The 21,774-nt window shown below is 44.7% G+C and overlaps 1 protein-coding gene across 1 annotated transcript; it reads left to right on the top strand.

Moving 5' to 3' along the window:
* Positions 1–701: 701 nt before the first annotated feature.
* Positions 702–21,550, top strand: DDX39B (DExD-box helicase 39B). The gene is made up of 10 exons (XM_018564776.1): positions 702–912; positions 2,474–2,601; positions 2,683–2,775; positions 3,571–3,754; positions 4,355–4,473; positions 15,236–15,367; positions 17,575–17,684; positions 17,814–17,958; positions 19,705–19,852; positions 21,436–21,550. The coding sequence occupies exons 1-10, from the start codon at positions 702–704 to the stop codon at positions 21,450–21,452; spliced, it is 1,287 nt and encodes a 428-aa protein (XP_018420278.1). The 3' UTR covers positions 21,453–21,550.
* Positions 21,551–21,774: the final 224 nt, after the last annotated feature.

Here is a 21,774-nt window from a genome sequence, read left to right on the forward strand (position 1 = left end):
GCGGAACTGATGTAATATACATCACTTCCTGCATTTAGAGACCGGGAGGAGAGCGGAGGGAGATTGGGTACTGAACTCCCTCCGTTCACAGATGGATGAATGGACGCCTGGGATCGCGGCGGGGACGGCGACCAGAGGTAAGGAGGGGGGCGTACCTTCACTTCCATCATATAAGCGATCGGCCGCCTTCACAGACGCCGGACCGCTTGTATGTAAACGGCCATCGCTGGCCGTTTAAAATCCAGGCACTTTCCCGCGCGGGCACGAAGGGCGTCTAAAGACGCCCACCCGCATCCGGGAGACTCCCGTCCGGCCGTCTTTCAAAGATCGGCAGATGGGAGGTGGTTAAAGGAAGAGCCGACGTGTGACAATGAAACTGTAGATCGGGAAGTGAGCCAACGCATACCGTCGCTCGCTCACTTCTCGATCATCTCCCTGCAGAGAGCCGTGACCATCACTCACGGCTCCCTGCAGGGATTCCCCCCCTCCCTTGTCCACTCCTCCAGCGCTGACTGGCGGAACGAACGGGGCAGGGGGCGGGTAAAACATTCATTGTCAGTGTTGGATTCTCCTCCAGGATCTGTGGTAAGGTCAGCTGTCGGAAGAGAACACTCCTCGCACATTCCCAAAAAGCATTTAAAGTGACACTACACTTCTTCTTTGTAGATTTGCCTGCAGATCATCCGAAGTACAAGCGAGAGATGGCAGAAACGGACGTGGACAATGAGCTGTTGGACTACGAGGACGATGAGGTGGATACCCAGGCCGGGGCTGAGACCCAGGACCTCCCGGTCAAGAAGGAGATGAAAGGATCCTATGTGTCCATACACAGCTCTGGCTTTAGAGATTTCCTCCTTAAACCCGAATTGCTTCGTGCCATCGTGGACTGCGGATTTGAGCATCCGTCTGAAGGTGAGTGAATGAGGCCAATGGGATGCCAAACGTATACACGGTGAGACGTTTGATATCGCCAGGAAGGGGTATGCGTACATTAGTATTGTATGGTATCGGAGATGCAGTGTTAAGAGGGAACTAATGTGTATTTGCAGTAATCTGAGTTTCCACTTTTATATTGGTGAAATCGTGCAGCGTTGTCATATCAGTCGTGTTTGTTGTGATGATTTGTTGGCTGCAGCCACCTTCATGGGTCTGGTGAGGGCTTTACATCTGTTTTCCTGGCAGTCCTTTAACCCCTTCATGACTGAGGCCTTTTTTTAATTTTTTGCACCCATGTTATATTCCACATTTTAGGCCTGAAAATGACTTAAAACCCCCACACATTATATATTTTCTGAATGCCAAGACCGTATAGAATAAAATGGTGGTAGTTGCAAATTTTTATGTTGCGCAATATTAGCGCAACTCCTTATCAAACCCCAACATTTAGTGAAAAATTGTATTAAATGCCCCAAAACACAATAAAATACAATTTTTTTAAATGAAATATAAAAGGTGAGGTTACAACGAGTAAAACGATACCCAACATGCCCAGGTTACAAATTGCGTGCGTCTGTGAAATGGCAAAAAACTGCAGTACCCCAAAAAGTCCATAGAAGACGCTTTAAAAGCCCCCACAGGTCATCAATTAAGAGATACCCCAAAATACTGGCCCTAGAATTATTGCTCTCACTCCGGCGTGCGCGGCGATACCCAACATGTGTAGCGCGTACAAAGCCGGCAATTATCTAGAAGTATGTGTTTTGTAGATTGTCATTACTAAACATTTCTAACGGTGTGTTTGTTATGTTGAAGATATGGGTACAGGCCCGCTTTAATGCTGGCCATACACCTATAGGTTATCTGCAGACTTTCTATGGTCAGATGGGAAAAGTGCAACAGATTCCTCCATCTACGCTAAACTGTGTGGATGGAGAAATCTCCCACTGGGCCAAGCTTCAGTATCTTGCTGATCGACCCCGCTGGCTCCCAAAATAACTGAACAATCTGATTGGATGCAGGCATTGCTCAGGTGTTTTGGGAGCCAGCGGGGTCGATCAGCAAGATACTGAAGCTTGGCCCAGCGGGAGATTCTTCCATCCACACAGTTTAGCATAGATGGAGGAATCTGTTGCACTTTTCCCATCTGACCATAGAATCTCTGCAGATAATCTATAGGTGTATGGCCAGCTTTAAAGGTCCAGCCATCGCCATTATCTGTCACAGGTTACTTTACAAGTTTCAGCATTGAACCTACAAGTTTCCTTTTAAAGAGGACCTGTACTGTGGAAGTTGTGGCCAAAAATGCAAGCAGAGAGCAAAGGTCTAGCGGGGGGTAGTGATAAGGCAGGAGGGGTGCAGGAAGGACAGATCCATAGAATGGATGAAGCAGAAGTGGGAGATCATTGCACGGCAGGCCCTGATGTACAACACATGTATATTCTCTATATGATGGCAAATCTTCACTTTTTTTTAATTTCGTGTCTGCTTTAAGTACAGATATGAACAATATTCTCTTCATTGTTCTTGTCAACAGTTCAACACGAGTGCATCCCACAAGCCATCCTGGGCATGGACATTCTCTGCCAGGCAAAGTCTGGTATGGGGAAAACGGCAGTGTTTGTCTTGGCTACGCTACAGCAGCTGGAGCCTGTTACAGGGCAGGTGAGTGAGGTCTTGGCTTAACAATATGTACATATGTGTGACATTGGTGCGTGGCTTACGCGTGGTGTAATCTTCCTACAGGTCTCCGTGTTAGTCATGTGTCACACCAGAGAACTGGCATTTCAGATCAGCAAAGAGTATGAACGATTCTCCAAGTACATGCCATCTGTGAAGGTAAGAATGGGGGTTTCTGATATGAAGAGGGAGACTCTGATGGGTGGGCAGAAGGTGGGCAGAATTTGAATTGAAAGGAAAGGGGATTCTAATATTTGAGTAGGAGGTATACTGAGCTTAGGGTGACGGGAGGACGCTAGTTTGTGTCCTCCCGTTACCCCAAGGAGAACTATGGGGAAAAACACTGACCCCATAGTTCTCCTTTTAATGGGTGCTGTGACTGAAGAAAGGTTGAGAAACGCTGGTGTAAGCCCTATAAAGAAGTATGGATTTGTGTTCGTCATTGTGTGATACTTCCAGGTTGTAGTCCGTAACATTGCCGCACTGCTGACAGTTAACCTTAGAGGCAGATAGCCAACAATGTGGTCTGTAAACAGACTATGGTCAGGGCAGGCAACATTTGTGCAAAGGTAAGAGCAACCAGATGGCAACATCCAGGAAACTGGCAAGGCTGATAAGCAAGTGACTGCAATGAGTTCAGAACAGATGTTTAGAATAAAGCCAGTTGCATCAATAGAGCACTGGTGGTGGATTTTCCATGGTTGTTCAGGAGTCATTGGCTTCTTACGTCCTTGAATTATTTCCTTATTTTTAAAGTTTTGCTTTTTCATCTAGTATTATAAAGCTATGAGCCAACATGGGTGAAAGTGTCATGATATAGGAAAGAGAAAACTTTGGGGTGATTCAAGGATATAGATCTGCCGCAAGGCTCTCCCTAACCTTTCATTTCAAGATAACTGTCAGAATCATCTATTCATAAGGTAATACGCAAAACGTCTGATTTTTGCATACCAGGTGGCTGTTTTTTTCGGCGGACTTGCAATTAAGAAGGATGAGGAGATGTTAAAGAAAAGCTGCCCACACATTGTGGTTGGGACTCCTGGACGAATCCTGGCGCTGGCAAGAAACAAGACGCTAAACCTGAAACACATCAAACATTTCATCCTGGATGAGTGCGACAAAATGTTAGAGCAGCTAGGTGAGGATGGAATGGGCTCGGGGAAGTGGGAGCTGTATAAAATGACAATGGTGTTGATGGTGGTTTGTATTCTTAGTTTATATAATCTTGGAATCTCCAAAGCTGATTGGAAAGCGCTATATGGGTCCTATTCTTCGGTTTGTGCTGAAGAATCTTTATGCCCTCCATCCCATCCATCCACTACCATGACTGTGTTGTGATCTTTGGTGCAATTCAGACCATATTTTTGCTGTGGCAAAAATGAAATGAGTACCAGAGCTGCTTTAGCCACTTGACAGAGTGTTACCAGTTGGATTTTTACACCCGCACACACACATAAGGACCAATTAAGACATAACCTACCAGTATGTATTTGAATGTGAGAGGAAACTGGAGGAGTCCTATGCAAGCACAAGGAGAACATGCAAACTCCATGCAGATAGCGTCATGGCCAAGTGTCGGACCAAGGACCCCTGTGCCGCAAGACATAAGTGCTAACCTCTAAGACACTGTGGTGCCCTCGTTGCTTTATAAGTGATAATTCTGGAATGTCGATAATGGTTTCTTATCGTATCAAGATACAAAACCTCTTTTGTGACCTGGTGCTTATTCACATTGCAGATATGCGCAGAGATGTCCAGGAAATATTCCGTATGACTCCTCATGAGAAGCAGGTCATGATGTTCAGCGCTACCCTGAGCAAGGAGATTCGCCCAGTGTGCCGCAAGTTCATGCAAGATGTAATAACCGACTCTTCACATCCCTCCTCTTCTTCCCTACGCACAACCCCTCCAGCTGTCCCTGCCTGAGAATGCTTCCTGAGGGACGCTGGGAACAAGAAGCTGCAAGCACAAGCAGTCGCCTTTCCTAGAAAGCGACACAGTCTGCAAAAGTGTGTCACTCAGCAATAGCAAACATTAGGTCCCCGTGGCACTATCCACACACGTGTCACTATGTAGCAAACATCCAACCCCTGTGACACCATTCGCACAAGTGTCACACCAGCCAGTAGCAGACATCCAGTCTATATGGCGCACCATCTCAAGTGCATCAGTTAATAGCAAACATCGAGTCCCTGTGACACCATTTGCACACGTGTCACACCAGCCAGTAGCAGACATCCAGTCTATATGGCGCACCATCTCAAGTGCATCAGTTAATAGCAAACATCGAGTCCCTGTGACACCATTTGCACACGTGTCACACCAGCCAGTAGCAGACATCCAGTCTATATGGCGCACCATCTCAAGTGCATCAGTTAATAGCAAACATCGAGTCCCTGTGACACCATTTGCACACGTGTCACACCAGCCAGTAGCAGACATCCAGTCCCTGTGACACAGAAGGCTCACATTATTCAGTATCAAAGGCAATCCCTGTAGAACCATCAATAACACATGTAGAAAATACCATGTCCATGCCCAAGTGTCACAGCAGCCATAAGCCTGTGGCCTCCACACAAGTTTTACAATAGCCAGCTTCAGAAATCAAACCCTTGTGTCATGCACCAACACATTACCCAAGGGTAGAGCCAGCAGTCAGTCCCATTGTGACACAGCAACACAAATGTTATCAGCCATTGCCAGCTACAGCTCACCTCTGTGTGATACACCACCAGTGTCACACAACCAAATACCCTTCTAAATGCAGTCACTTTAATGACACCTGTCCACACATATCTATACAAATGCTGGTGCTGTACCATCTAATTCATATGCAGCACACCAGTTACATTTCTACCACCATTTTTTTTTTCTTGTGGCACAAAAGCAAGTCAGTCCTATGCCCGAGCATTATGTATTGGCACAAGCCTTAAAGCACCAATATTTTACTTTAGTGCCAAATTACTGACCTCTGCTTTTACCTTTCACAAGCCTGTGCCACACCAAGTGCCAATATTCAGCATTTTTATGTGACTGCAGGACTTTTTGTATAGAGGAATGGTCCACTTTTTGAAGGAAAGGACTCTCTTGTATAACTGAGAGCTTTTTTTTTTCTTTTTAAAGCCACAACATTGCTTCCTTTATTAATGAACTCTTTTATTATTCCATGGCAGTCACCGTTTTTATTGGCTTTCTAAAGTGACCTATTCCAGTTTTTTTGTGTTTTTTTGTTTAAATTTTTTTAAAATATATTTTTTGCCTTCTGAATTTGGCCAAGTTTGTCAGTGCCAACATATGGGAGGGGAAGGCGTGGTATACTGCCAGTAAGAACCGGGCACGGTTATTGCTTGCAGTATTAAAGGGCGGTGGGGTGATATAGCTACAAGAGCCATTAATCAGTTCTCTAAGTTGTTTTTATAGAACGCTTTGCAATTAGAACGAAGTGAGCTTTGGGGTCTTTGAACTCCTTAGGTTTTTGGGGACTAGTTATTGCCAAAAAAGAGGGAGAGCTGAAATAGACAGGGCATCAATGCACAGACAGGATAGCTCTGGGCAGAAGTGATACCAAGGTTGGCTGACCTGTAATAGAAGTGTTGTGTTGGGGCAGAAGTCAGAAAGGGGTCAGCTACCTAATGAAGGGAAACAGGTTTTGCTATGGAAGTGCTCATAAGGGGGATTTATTCAGATTCTAAAGGCAGATTCTAAAGGCAGTTTGCTCCAAGGGGACAGGACTCCTCTTTCCCATCTCTGTCTTTGCTTTATTATCTCCCCTGCTGCTCAAGTCCGTGTGAGTGTCTAAAAATATATGCCGGTGTGTTCATCTTTACATATACTGGACGTTTCCTGTCCATGTTTGTATAATTTAGAATTGACGGTAGTCATGGAATAGTGCATACATTGGCATATTTAAGCTTGGATGTAGAGCGTGAGTATATGAGCTTTATAAATTGAGTCTTTGTGGCTTATGTATGATTTTCTGATGTGTGTTGCAGAAAGGCTTTTATATTCAGTGTGCTGGGAAGTCTGGGTGTACTTTGAATACAAGCTCCTCTGATTTGTTATATGGTAATTGTCAGACCTATTCGAATTTTCAAATGAGACAAAGTGCCATGATTACGGAAAGTGTGAAACCCAAAGCTGCCGGTTACATTTCAAATGACTATAGTTGGATCAGTAATCAAATCTGATTAATATGTACTTGTGCACGTTGAATATAGTCATTGCACTTTGTAGTCGCTGCACTTTGTAGTCGCTGCACTTTGTAGTCGCTGCACTTTGTAGTCGCTGCACTTTGTAGTCGCTGCACTTTGTAGTCATTGCACTAAACGTTCTAAGGGCAAGCCTGATCTTGACATAAGACCTAATGCATTAAGGTAACCCGGACGTTTTATAGCCCTAGACATTGCCATGTGTGCCCCCAATCACAAAGTTGGCATTTGCAATCAGCAGATTACTTACGTGGCTCCATGGATGAGCTGAATCTACTTCTTGGAAGTACCTGCCAGAACTTTTTAATATAATATATCATCTGGAAGTTCAGTTCAGGTTGATGGCATTCTAATGACAGGTTTGATTTGCTGTCTTGTCATGATCTGGTGCAAATACCGAATATTATTGTCTGTGACCATGCACTTTTTCATGCAAATTTTCCCTTCCATTTTGTGTGTCTGTGAAGGTTCTCATTCATCCAGGTCATGGTATATCTAAAAGAACGTCTTCAAGGAAAATATAGCACGTCCAGTTGCCTTGACTTATTCTTTACAGATACTTCCATTTTGTAGTTTGTGTTGAACCTATATATAATAGTGTGCACAATGGCCTTAAAGTAGAATTGAACTTTCATTCAAAGAAACCCCCCCACATGGCATTAAGGGTCCGTTCACAACAAGCCCCCTTGTTAATCACATGGTACCGTACAACGCACCTACTGAGAGTTACAGTGCAGCAGGTGCATTGCGTTGGCATTCAATGGCACCCCAAATGCAACTCCCATCCACTGTGCACTTCAATTGCATTACAGCGGTTGAAAAAAGTAGTTCATGTACTACTTTTTTCAACTGCAGCTCATGGCATTGCGGTACAGTGCATTTGTGGTGCGGTTGAGCACATTGCGGCCAGGTGGTGCATTTGGGGTGCCATTCAAATGAATCGAAATGTATCTTCTGCATTGTGAGGCACAGTGTGTTAATCTCGACTGTAATGTCGGGATCCGTCCCGGCTGCGGCGGTCTCGGTATACAGCGAACTGTAGTTCACCATATACTGAGCTTTTGGTCATGGGAGGACGCTAGAATATGTCCTCCCGTGACCCTTAAGAGAACTATGGGGAAAAACACTTACCTCATAGTTCTCTTTTAAATGAAATGTCTTATTTATAGATCTTTTCTGGACAAATCTAGGAACATTTACATTATAATCACAGAGCTGAATCGGGGCAGTAAAAGATTTAAAGTGTTTCGGCACGCAGGAGCGTCTGATCTGAGGTCTGTGTTTATATACATTACATGGATCTTGTCGGTTGGGGGTACAGATTTGGCGAGTTTTTCAGTCCTATGTTAAACAAAATGAAAATATATATTTTCATATTTTTAAATGGTTGTTTCTTGTTCTAGAAGTTACAGAATTTGTCCAGATTTGATAGCAATGTATTAAATGTAAAGTAACCGCTGACAGTGTGCTGTGCAAAATGTCCTTTTGTTTGTACATTGGACGCCAACATCCAGTGTTCTAATCAGATGGGATTCTTATTTTTAATTTTATTCTTAATTTTGGTACATTTCATGTGCACATGCCAGGCATTTGCAGCTTCCTGGGATCTTGTATCTGCAGTATTGGCAAACTAGTCCTCAGACTTTATTTTAGCATTGAATATATAAGCCTTTTCTGTAGAGAGGATGTGGTATTGGTACAAAGAATGTGCACAGCCAGGCTGACGTGGAGAAAGACACGAGCAGATAATTTCCTGCTAGAACCTGTGGACAAGTACCCGTACTGACGTGTGATTACGGTCTTCCTCCTGTATGCAATTACTCTGTTTTCTAAAGGTTTGTGTACACTGGCTCTCTGTTACCGTATATAATCTTCAATTGGGCCAGGAAATATTATATTTATTTGTTTTCAAGAGTAAAAAGTGACAAATACAAGAAATACTAAAAAAAAAAGTCAAAACAGAACAAATATTAATCCAATCCCTTTCCCTTTAGGTACAGGATCTGCCCTCAACATTCCTTAGTTCTAGTCATCCGATGAGCGGTCAGATATTGGGAATGGCAATAGAGGGGCGGTGTAGAAATGGTCTTTTAAAATGGATACATAAGCTGTATATATGATTCAGGGAACTGTGTGTTTCCTACAGTATTGTCACTCAAGTTTTTTTTGTTTTTTTTGCTGTTAGCGGTTCTATGTGGCCTGGAGGTGCGTTTGGGGTGCCATTCATGTTAGTGAGCTCTATGCCGGCTATCATCACTGTTTTATGCTGGAAGGGTGGTCAATTGCAGCACTGGCACTGAGCTGTCACTGACGCTTGCCATTCACGGCTTACAGTCGGGAGCCGGTAGGACGGGCTCCCGATCACATGATCAGTGTGACCGCCAGTCATAGTGATCACATGGTCAGGAAACCCTTCTTGCCTTATGAACCCGTAAAGAGCTGTTGGCTAGGGTTTAATACAAAAAAGTGGTGTGCTTTGCCCATGAAAACCTGGACATTCTGGCAGCCTCAGCAGCTGCCTCATACCCATTTCTCCACTGCTGCATTCACTTGGAGTATCCGTGACATACCTGATACTCCTGGGTATGGTGGAGCATGGGATGCCTTCCTCTTTCTCCCATGTGACAGCTCAGGTTCTGAGTAATTGGCTGCTCAAGCAGCCAGCATTGTCCCATAGGGCAGGAAGACTGTCCTCAGTGTCCTCTTGCAGCAAACACAGGTCAAACGGAGCCATGGGAGAGTGAAGGAAAGGCCAGCAAAAAGATAGTCATACACAATGCAAATCGCATCCAGTTCTTCATAAACCAGCTGAAAGTTACACAGTGAGTGCCGCTGTTGGCGCCTTTCTTGCCGGCATCGTTCGGTCAAAAGATCAAAGGTGGCGGTTGAAAGGCTTTGATCAATCAGCACTTTCAGCCAATCAACCAAAAGCAGTGGGAGATTCCTCGATCAATGCTCCTAAGTGTTAATGGAGGAATCTGTTCGATGTTTTTTTTTCTCTTAGCCTTGCAGGCTGAACGAAAAAAATAGAACAGTGTATGACCAGCCTAAACTTTGGGGAGCGACAATAAATACAACAGTGATCCATTCTGCTAGGAAGCAGGAAAGCCAGATCCCGTGACCTAATCTTAGGAGACGATTAAATGGCACTTTCACCATTTATCTACATGTACAGGAGCATTGTCCACAGTCTTCATTCAGGTCCATTCACCTAATATTTCATTTGATGGCAGATCTCCTTTTAATGCTCCTCCCTTGCCTGGCACTTTTCAGATCGTAGAGACATGAATTGGGTTAGACACCCTCTTAAAACGTGAACCATTTGTTTGAGTGCAGAGTGCGGCAAACCTGATGTAAGAAACATGTTGACGTAGCACAGAATAAGACTTCCATTAAGTAGATGAAGCTGATTTTGGTGGCCCTAAAAATGTGCAGCGCTGTAGTAGCTCTGACAAAGGGTAGCAACAAACAAACCCTGGTGTACACAAACCCTTAACTACAAAAGGGCCAACAATCTAATTTACATAATAAAATCATAATTTTATACAATTCTCAGGTCTTTCTGCTGTTGTGTCAGCCTGGCTTGGCATCTTGGTGCATCCATTATATATGATGAAAATTCTAAATTGACTGGCAGTGGCAGACATTTTTCTGAGCTGAACTATTATTTGGCTTCTTAATGGGGTTGATGTGTGATAGTTGAAATATGAACAGTTGCTTTGGACGGCAAAAAATGTTCTTGTTACACATCTTGTACACTTTTCATTCATAAGCTCCTTAGTGACCAAGTAGAAAACAACGTCCATCTTTTAACCAGTTGACATCCGCGGTGTTAAACCTCCTTCCCATCCAGGCCATTTTTCAGTATTCAGCGCTGCGGTACTTTGACATTTATTCCGTCATGCAGCGCTGTACTGAAATGAATTTTATACCCTTTTTTGGGGACAGATAGAGCTTTCTTTTGGTGGTATTTAAATAATCTTTAAAATGCATTCAAGTACCTCAACTATTAACCAAAATCTATTGTATTTGTATATCACTCGGCTGTAGATCCTCCAATCATCTCTGAATTGGTGCTGACACTGTCCTTCCTTTTGGAGGGTGACTACTTCTGTTCCCCATGGTCCCTGTGTGTGTTGTAAAGTAGTCACCGCTCCAATGCTTACGCTCGTGACGGACTACAATCTGAATATAAATGAGTAGACTAAACATGAGATTGTAGTCCATCACAGGAGTGAGCTTGGAGCGGTGACTACTTTACAACACACACAGGGACCATGGGGAACAGAAGTAGTCACCCTCCAAAAGGAAGGACAGTGTCAGCACCAATTCAGAGATGATTGGAGGATCTACAGCCGAGTGATACACAAATAAGATACATTTTTGTTTATAGTTAATGGACTTGAATGTATTTTTAAGATTTAACTCCTGAGTTTAGTGTCACTTAAACCGTCTGAAATGAGGGTTGTACATTCTGTCCACTGAAGCAAATTATTTTCCTGCTTTTATTCCTCTTTTTTTTTCTACCTGTATATTTGGGAGGATTGAAAGGAACAATCCATTCGGTTGCTGTAGGCAGCAAGCACAGGACTTATTGCAGATTCCTTTCTGTCCTGTACTTGTGGTCAGCCCTTCAGAGAAACCAAGGGCCGGATGTGAATCTTGTATACTCGTAATCCTCCACCCTAAGCCTACAGTCATACAGGGACTTTGCTGCATTTTGGGATCCCTGTGGCAAGAACCTACGGATTCTTGTGGCAAGAATGCCAGGTTTCTCTGTTCAGATGTGGCTGCTGTTCTCATTGAAGTGAACTACAGAGTGACGGCGCCTGCATTGGTCAGCTGCAGACGCCCCTAACAGATATCGCCACAGTCATTAAAGGAGAACTATGGGGTTAGGGCGTTTCCCCATAGTTCTCCTAAGGGTAACGGGAGGACACAAACTAGCGTCCTCCCGTCACCCTAAGCTCAGTATACTGAAACGCCGCAGCCGGAACGGATCCCAACAATACTGTCTGGATACACCCAGCTGCGTGAGTGACAGCTGGCTCTGCCTATCTAGAGGCAGAGCCAGCTGTACCCTCCCCCGTCCGTTCCGCCAGTCAGCGCTGGAGGATCGGATGGGGGAAAATCAACGCAGGGAGCCGTGAGTGACAGTCACGGCTCTCTGCACGTATAGATCGAGAAGTGAGCGAGCGCCAGTATGTTTTTCGCTCACTTCCCAATCTACTGAGCCAACCTGTGACAGTTTCATTGTCACAGGTCGGCTCAGATTATGAGGATGAGTGATTTTCACTCACCTCATAATTCTCCTTTAACATCAATGGTTACTGCGGCCACATCCGAAACAGGGCCGCCTGGCATTCCTACCGCAAGAATCTGCAGGTTCTTGCCATAGGACTCCCAGAACGCCCCGCGTGAATGTAGCCTAACATTTTGGTGGATTTCTGGTTTAATAGAACGACAACTCAGAACTACTTTGCAGTCTGAAATGTTTGACAGAAATGGAATATTGTATTGTAACAGATCTAATCCCCTAATTTTCATCAATCCTTCCCGAATGTCTTATCACTGCTAGAAGATACAAGTATTTGTGAAATTCTGTGTGTATGAGAGATGACGCCTACCCCAGATGTATGACCATGAATGACATTGTGTACCCTTCTCTGTACTGGCCTTCTGTGTTTAGTATTGGGATGGGTTGTGGATGCCTGGAGAAAGATCTATGTGCTTCGAGTGCATGTTTGTCAGCCGCCTTTCTCTTGTGTAAAACGTGATTTGATTCTTTAAGTTACCAATCCCTATAAATGGAATAAGATGGCATTTTGCTGGAATACCATTCTCTGGCCTATTACTTCCTTTCTGTTGCCTCTTAAAACAGGTGGATGTCTATCCTTGAAGGTTGTTTCTCTCTGGTTGCAGCTGCCAAGCACACCTCACTTTCTCTTATTCATTTTGGGTCAAAACGGGCAATCACAGACCCAGTTGGGAAACCAGTCGCTCTGACAGTTGCAACAAAAGAGAGTTGCAATGAAGAAACAGCTGCAACATTCCTGTTTTAAGAGATAGCTATAAGCAAAATAAAGAAAGTCATTCAATACTTCTTACCCATTCCCAACAGAATGGTAGGAATTGTAATCACTTTGTAACAAACACTTGTGTTACAAACGTCTGAACGTCCCTGACACGTGCCACATGTTGGACCTGTTTGCTTTCTGGTTGTGGAACTTGTAGGTGGTCTGCGGGTCAGGAATTGGCTGCTTCTTTCAGAGACTTCTCATACAGGAGGTTGGCTAACTTGAGTAAACTTTTATTGTAGACCAGAGGATCCAAAATGTCCCAGTAAGTAAACTGATATTTAGTTATTGTGCGATCACCTTTTTGGCTCTTGCAAGGGCTACAGTAGCAAGTTTTCTTCCGGAGTTCCCACTTCAGAGTTCTCCATTGGTAAAAAAGAGTCTGTGGGGACGGGGGAGCATTTTAAACGTTTGCTGTGTTTGAGCCCACGCTGCTTTATGCGGCAACAACGCAATTTTTTTAATGAACACTTTAGCTCTCCCCTGCACACCCCCTATGGTCCAGAGCAATTACAGCTGTGGGCCTAATTGTTCGACAATAACTTTGTCATTACTTCAGATGACTGTTTTTGCTTTTTTTTTTAGGACAAGCAATGCTTTTTTTTTTTTGGTCACATTTTATTTTTTATGCAATCCATAGACCAAAAACATAACAAACACTTTTTAACTACTTTTAGTGCTAGTTAAAAAAAACAAAAACGTGACTGTAGATAAAAAGTATACTGAATGATAGTGAAATTATGATTCTGGGGCAAGTTGTTTACAAATGAAATAAGTGGGGTTTTTTTTTTTCTATTTTGCACTTTTTTAAAAAGAGAACTGTGGCCAAACTTTTCTTGGCTATAGTACTATTTTGGGTCATAGGAGAACATTTACTAAAGTCCTCCTGTGAACCAAAGTTAGCATATAGTGGGCTGCTGCTTGCTGTATGCTAAAAGCGCAGAGGCGTGCCACAGCTGGGAAAGATCCCGATGATGTATCAGGATCCACCCCGCTGGCTCTGCCTCTCTAGAGCCAGAGCCAGCTGTGCCCCTGTCTGTCCCTTCAATAAGCAATGGGGGAACTGAGGGGAGGGGGGAATCCCTGAGGGGAGCGGTGTCTGTACTTGCTGTCTGCAGGGAGAAGACCATGAATTGAATGATCAGTAGTTTGTGATCAATCAGTCCTCGATCTATAGAACTGACTTGTGACTGCTGCAGTGTCACACACGGCTCAAACTATTGGGAGAGCACATTTTACTCTCCCAATACTTCTACTTTTTAGTAACACTAAAAAGAAAACAAACACAACAAATAAAATAAGTTGAAGTAATAATGGTTAGAAAAATAGAAATAAAATCGTAAAATAATGGTAGGGGAAGAAAGCATTAATTGGGATCGACTAGATTAAACGAAGGGTTTTTAAGGGGTTAAATAGGAACCAACATTTTTTTTCTTCTCGTCAGGTTGCTTTATCAACATCATTTCTATAAGGAATTGTTTCCCTATTGATCTGCAGATAATTAAAATGGAGTAGATAAAAAGTAACAATGATACTTCTGTCAATCAAGTCTGAACACTGTCAGATGCTTTGCTTTTTGGCTGTGTTTACACAGCTGTGGGGCAGCACAAGGACATACTGCACACGCCCCGTGTATTTTCATGAAGGGTTTTTTGGATGTGTGTGTAGTGCGCCCAGTGTCCACAGCTGGTTAATGATCTTGCAAGGGCGTCTGGTTGAAGCTAAAAGGTGCCCATACCCTGGTTGAATTTTGGCTATTGTACCGGCGGCAATTTGCAGTGTGTGGGGCTGTCGGCTCCCTATCAGCCGGCAATCCTTGATCAGCTGATATGAAGGAGCCGTGCTAGAAAATCTTCCTACGATCAGAGCCGGCAGCCAATGAGCTGCCCGCTCTGTTTGGTTATTCTGAAAGGTGTCGGCGGCTCCTGTCAGAATACAATGCAAACAGCGGCGATTCCTCGATCGACGCGCTGTTTTTTTTTGCTTTCAGCCTGCAACGTAAAAAATGGATAGGTGTATGGCCAGCTTAAGGAAACAAATCTTTCCACTGTAGTCCTAAAATCCTCCTAGGTAGCCAGTGTTTGCTGTATTATTCTGGTGCAGACCCAATACCTTAATATTCTGTTTACTTGGACCATAGCTTATATATTTGAAGTGCAGGTCGTTATTGCCATGACAGTCTGTGCAAGATGCCATCTTAGTCCACGTAAGAGGTCATCTAGGAATCCACCTTGATCACGCCTCACCCTGTAATAGGACTTCTCAAAGATTTTTAAGGAAAGCCGGCCCCTCCCCTTACTGTTTAACCCTTAATTTCCCACCCCCCTCCTTCAGCCAATGGAAATCTTTGTGGATGACGAGACCAAGCTGACTCTTCACGGACTCCAACAATATTACGTCAAGCTCAAGGACAATGAGAAAAATCGCAAACTTTTTGATCTCCTGGACCTGTTGGAGTTCAACCAGGTGAAAAATATGTTGTTTATTCGCATTGTTCAGTTTGAAGAGAGGAGTGGTAGTCTCTCTTTTTTTACATTTAAAAAAAAATGTATTTGTAAATGTGATTCACGCATGCTTTTGTCTGTGTACCTACAGGAGAGGTTTTCCATCACTTTTATAGTGAAGGAAATTCTCCAGAATAGGGGCGCAGCAACAAAAAATGTTTTATCCAAACCAGAATTGAAAATTTGGTTGGAGTTGAGCTTTAAAGTGTCGATTGAGCCCAATAATAATGAATTGTACAGTAAGATAAAAGAGAGCGAGGAGCGCCCAGTCATGTGACCTGTCAGTTTTTCAGGTGGACCCGATCGAATGCCTAATGTAAGTCTATAGGCAGCCAGATCTAAGTGGACGGGTGTCTGTTTACATCCGGTTGCACCAGGCTTCGGCTAGGTCCGGAAAAACAAACAGAACGGTGTTCCATTGTGCCGGATCTGATTGTGCTGGATCGGGAGTGATCTGATGTACATGGACACATGTCTGTTTACATCCAATTCCTCATAGACCGACATCGCAAGATGGAGGGGAAAACTGGTTGGACACAGATTGGATGTCACAGAACGGTGACATCCAATCTGTACTGCTCTGATCAGGAGAGGGTCCATGCACGGATCACCTCCTGACCGGGTAGTGTGAAAGGGCCCAAGAAAAAAGAAGGCAGGGAGAGCCCAGCCATGTGTCCGGTCAGTTGCATGTTCTGGGTCTCCTCCAATGAGAGAGCTCTGTGTTAAGTAGTGGGTTACAAAAGGCTTCACACCAATGTCAACCTTTTTTTTTTTTTTATGTGCTAACCATGGTATGCATAACCTAGTGGGGTATAATGGGAAGCGGATGCAGCTATCCACTCAGTTATACTCCATAAGGTTATGCGATCTGCATTGTATGGTCCAATCTAAAAAGGGCAGACTGTGGCGTGAAGCCTTCAGTACCCCACTGCTTAACACAGAAGAGAGGTCTGTGATATGCGGAGAGCCGGACGTGTGACTGGCCTATCCTGGCTTTTATTTTTCCAATGCGGGCCAGTGGTTTGGAGCCCAATTTGTTTTTAACTTGAGCATATTTCTTGGGAAGCCGTATCTAATGCAGGACTGACCTGAACCTCTATGTAAGTGTATGTGTATTCAAAGCTTTTTTTTTTTCTTAGTTTTCGATAACATCGGGGAACGGTTAGAACCCCCTATTATGTTTTACAGTTGTCTGAGGCTCAGATAGAAATTGTTTCCCCTTATGTTCTGTTTTGGGTCCGATGTTTTACTGGACAGGAAGTAAGTGAAAATCTGCACCAAGGAGACACAATAATAAAAAGCCGACGGGTGCTAGCCTTCTCCTACTTAAAGTGACACTAAACTCAGAAGTTATATCTATTGCATTCTAGAACCCTAACTATTAACAGAAATGTATCTTATTTGTGTATCACTCGGCTGTAGATCCTCAAATCATCTTTGAATTGGTGCTGACACTGTCCTTCCGTCTGGAGGGTGGCTACTTTTGTTCCCCATGGTCCCTGTCTGTGTTGTAAAGTAGTCCTCGCTCCAAGCGTGCTCCCGGGATGGACTACAATCTCGGTACAAATTAGTAAACTTAATATGAGATTGTAGTCCATCACAGGAGGGAGCTTGGAGCGGTGACTACTTACAACACACACAGGGACCATGGGGAACAATAGTAGCCACCCTCCAGAAGGAAGGTCAGTGTCAGCACCAATTCAGAGATGATTTGAGGATCTACAGCCGAGTGATACACAAATAAGATACATTTCTGTTAATAGTTAAGGTACTTAAATGCAATAGATTTAACTTTAGAGTTTTGTGTCACTTTAGATTTACCATTAGCTTGTAGTGTGAGGGTATACCTGTCAAGCTTGCCAGGCACATTGCAATCTGGTTGTACAATCTCTGTATGTCCTTGCATGTTATGCATGTGACCACCAACACTATCATTTCAGTTTGTATCCAGTCAGAAAGGCCCTTGTACTGCATATTTGTCTGCAGATCTAAAGGAGATTGTAGAATCAGATTGTAAGTTGTACATGTGCACTGCACATATGTTGGTAAGTCCAGTGAGATGGTACAGTCAGATTGCAATATGTTCTGCTAGTTTTACATATGCGGTGGTGTTATAAGCTGCGAAGACGTACAAGGCTGTTGCTCAGTTGTGCACATTACTGTTTGCAGGTGGTCATCTTTGTGAAGTCAGTCCAGCGATGTATCGCTCTGGCTCAGCTGTTGGTGGAACAAAACTTCCCAGCTATCGCTATTCATCGCGGGATGCAGCAGGAGGAGAGGTGGGCCCGAGATTCATAACTTCCTCTGTTTTGGGGATATGAAGTCCGGGGGGGCTGAGAGATGATGTGCTAGTCGATGTGAGCTCTGTGAGTATGAGATGCACTCTCTAATCTTCTGTTCACCTTCAGGCTGTCCCGTTACCAGCAATTCAAGGATTTCCAGCGCAGGATCCTGGTCGCAACCAATCTTTTTGGCCGAGGCATGGACATTGAGAGAGTGAACATTGCCTTTAATTATGACATGCCGGAAGACTCTGATACCTACCTGCACAGGGTATGAACTTTATGCTTCATTTCCTTCTCTTGGTAACAAAGCATTTCACTGACTCCAGGGCAGGTCATGCTCAGGATATTGGTTCAATTGCAGATTTGTAGCCTGTCTCAGCTTCAGATACGGAGAATCCTTTTTATAAAGGCAACTCAATCACTTCATGGCCTGAGCTTGTATGAAATCAGCATATTACCTCTCCCAATGCTAGTTACATTCACTTTCTTACTGTAATAAATGCTCATAACTGTAATTGCTGCCCATCTTCTGCCTTCCTCTCCTCCTATTTCTTGTACTCAGAACCTGCATTGGTGGCATCATTCCGGTCACTTTATGTTGCCAGCACTGATTATGTCATTAGGGGGCTTTATCTGTAAAAGTTGTGCTTCCTGAACGCTCTCCTTTTGACAAGTAAGAAGTCGGGGTTAGCACTGAAGATTGATACATAAGGGCTGTCCGGAAGGCAGTGTTGGCAATAACGTCACTTCTCAATATCTGGCCGCATAGAGCTGGCATGTGTTCACTTGTAGTTGCAGGCAGAAGCACTCCGCAGTGGGTGACACGGCTCTGCATATTCTCCAGGGCATGACAATTTTGTGTCTCTGGTATTGGGGACGTTCTTACTGCTGGATTGATCAAATGTATGTTTTTAACTTAATGAGCACTGTACTTAAAACATCTAGGCTAGAAAAGATAAAAGGGCAGCGCATCATTTAAGTCTCAGCGCCTACAGAGTATGCTTTGATACATTCCCTGCTCTCTCCGGCTGCTCTGTTGGTGTTGCCCTCTGTAAATACTAGGGATGCACCTATAACGGTATTTCGGTATCGAGTACCGATATATATTTTTTGGTACTCGCCGATACCGAGTACCGTAAGTCCCATTCAGGAAGCCAGGCAGCGTGTAAAGACTCCACACCAGGCTTCCCGATTAGCAGGGACGCCGTCCCCATGCTTCTCGTCACTATGTGATGAGAAAGCATGGAGCCGGCTTCCCGGCCAATCAGGAAGCCGGACAGCGTGTAATGACGCACTGCCCGGCATCCTGATTGGTCGGAAGTTGGACAATCAGGAAGCCAGGCGCTGTGTAATGACGTGGCGCCCAGCTTCCTGATTGGCCGGGAAGCCGGCTCCATGCTCCCTCTTCATGAGATGACAAGGGTGCATGAACCTGGCTTCCCGGCCAATCAGAAAGCTGGGCTCCGCGTCATTACACGGCGCCCTGCTTCCTGATTGGCTAGCTTCCGGCCAATCAGAAAGCCGAGCAGTGCGTCATTACACGCTGCCCGTCTTCCCGGCCAATCAGGAAGCTGGGCAGCGCGTAATGACGCGCTGCTCGTCTTCCTGATACCGGAAGTATCGGGCTAGGCATCGGAGCATTTGGACGAGTACTCACCGATACTAGTACCGATACTAGTATTGGTATCGGTGCATCCCTAGTAAATACGCAGTTCTTCCAGGTATAGAGAATGTATTCTCCTCCTAGCACGAAGTGCTTGGGCCTAAGCGGCCAATTGGCAGAGTCAAAACTCACATGAGGAGGAGGAAAAGGTTCTTACTTACAAAGAACTAGGACTCCATCGGAATGATGAGCAAGGGAAATACCAGTGGGGGGGGTTCTTCCAAGAGCACCTGTGACTTTGGCCTGCATGGGCCATTTTTAAAAATCTTAATTGTTCTGTCCTAATAAGTTGTGTGAACATTTTCAGACCAGAGTTGCTCTTAAAACTTCCTTGTTTTCTCCCATCACTAGGTGGCACGTGCTGGTAGGTTTGGGACCAAAGGTCTGGCCATCACCTTTGTCTCAGACGAACAGGATGCAAAGATCCTAAACGAGGTTCAAGATCGGTTTGAGGTCAACATTAGTGAACTTCCTGATGAAATTGACATCTCCTCGTACAGTGAGTGATGTTTAATTATCATGTGCCCACACACATTTCAGTGTGATCTTTCTGTTCCAGTTACATCTATGGGAAGTGTGAGCATTATACACATTGCCTATCGGGCCTTTAGTAGGAAAAGTAACACGTTTATTTTATATTAGTCAGGTCTAGTTTTCAGCTATTCTATTCCCAGCTATCCATATATAAAGTAAAACTAAGGTATTGACATTGAGGTCATGCTGGTAGTTATGATTTCAACAGCCTGGTAAAGGGGGTAAAGTAACATATTGGGCAAACCATTGGCATTTTGTCATCGTAAAGCCCCAGGGAGCTGAGCCTCTTAACTAAATATAAAAGCCGGAGGCCTTTCCTGGATTACTATTATTGGTTATCCTTAGGGATGCACCGATACCGGTTTTTCGGTATCGAGTATGAGTAATGATTATTTATATTTCGGTACTCGACGATACCGGTACTTCCGGTAGCATACAGCCGGCTTCCCGAGCAATCGGGAAGTCGGGCGGCGTGCCATTACCCACTGTCCGACTTCTTGATTGCTTATTCTGTTTGGCTAGCTCGATGCTGATTGGCCGGGAAGCTGGCTTTCCAGCCAATTGGTATCAAGGCCGGCCAAACGAATCTGACAATATGGTGACACGACCCCCACCCTGCAGGCACCTCATTCCCCTCATATAGATCCTTAGCAGCAGTCATTACCATACCAGTCGCTCGGCCAGCTGGGCAGACACCGCTCTCCAGGATCTGCCCACGTCTCCTGTGTGTACAACGCCCATGTGATCGGCCCTCAGCCTGCTACTGCACAGACTGCCAAGCGCTCTCATTTTTAAATCCAGTAGCAGGCTGGGGGCCGATCACGTAGGCGCTGTACACACAGGAGACGTGGGCAGATCCCTGAGAGCTTAGAGAGCAGTGTCTGCCCAGCTGGCCGAGGGACTGGTACGGTAATGACTGCTGCTAAGGATCTATGCGAGGGGAATGATTTCTGCAGGGTGGGGGTCGTGTTGCCATATTATCAAATTTGTTTGCCCGGCTCGACACTGATTGGCTGGGAAGCCGGCTTCCCAGCCAATCAGCTTCCTGGTTCCATGTTCCCTCGCAGCACTGCTGGTCAGAGGAAATCTCCCTCTGACCAGAAGTTCCAGTATCGGGAAAGGTATTGGAGCATTTGGGTGAGTACGAGTACTCGTTCAAATTCTCGGTATGGGCACCGCTACTAGTATTGGTATCCGTGCATCCCTAGTTATCACAGTGATCATGTGATTCAGAGCCCACCCTGCTGACTCCCAATGGTCTCTACAGGCTGCAAGCTATCAGTGAAGTCACAGTGCTGGGGGCACAGAGTGAATGCTCTCCCAGCACAGAACGGTGACACCAGCTGTGTGCATATACTGTGTGTGGTAGCATGGCTTTAAAGTCCACCGCTGTGCTACCACATATATGCTCGCTGATGACGTTAAGGACCCTTGCACTATTCAGTTTTGCTAAATTACATTAGTTACCTTTTCCTGTACAATTTCACCTTTTCAGTTCAGTCTGCTCCCTGTTTTGTAATCAAGCCTTTTCTTTCTTTTCTGTCTCAGTTGAACAGACCCGGTGAAGCCGGATTCTTCCATCGACCGGTCTGTGTGGCTGCCGAACACTGTACACACCCGTGGTTGCTCTCGGCACCGGTTTGGGGAAGGCCGTCAACAACTAAACTTTTTTTTTTAAAGAAGCTTGGCAATTTAACGCACCGAGCCCATGTCAGTGTTTTACCAGGCAGAATACTGTTGCACCCCTTCTCCCTCTGCTCAGCACCATGGACCTGCAGAACCTCTCTGTCTGGTTGTTTAACCAACAAGGAACCTAATTTAAGTTGCGCAGGGAACAAAAGAAATGAAACATGCAAAAAAAAAGTTACGTTCTGTTTGACATAATCT

This window comes from Nanorana parkeri, unplaced genomic scaffold (genome assembly GCF_000935625.1).
Source record: "Nanorana parkeri isolate BGI_ZX_2015 unplaced genomic scaffold, ASM93562v1 scaffold779, whole genome shotgun sequence".
NCBI classification, from domain to species: Eukaryota; Metazoa; Chordata; class Amphibia; order Anura; family Dicroglossidae; genus Nanorana; species Nanorana parkeri.

What these genes read in the sequence shown, in the direction of transcription:
- DDX39B (XM_018564776.1), top strand. Translation starts at nt 702, where the DNA reads ATGGCAGAAACGGACGTGGACAATGAGCTGTTGGACTACGAGGACGAT. An exon ending in ATTTGAGCATCCGTCTGAAG is followed by an intron (nt 913 to 2,473) that starts GTGAGTGAATGA and finishes TCTTGTCAACAG; the next exon opens with TTCAACACGAGTGCATCCCA. An exon ending in GGGATGCAGCAGGAGGAGAG is followed by an intron (nt 17,685 to 17,813) that starts GTGGGCCCGAGA and finishes GTTCACCTTCAG; the next exon opens with GCTGTCCCGTTACCAGCAAT.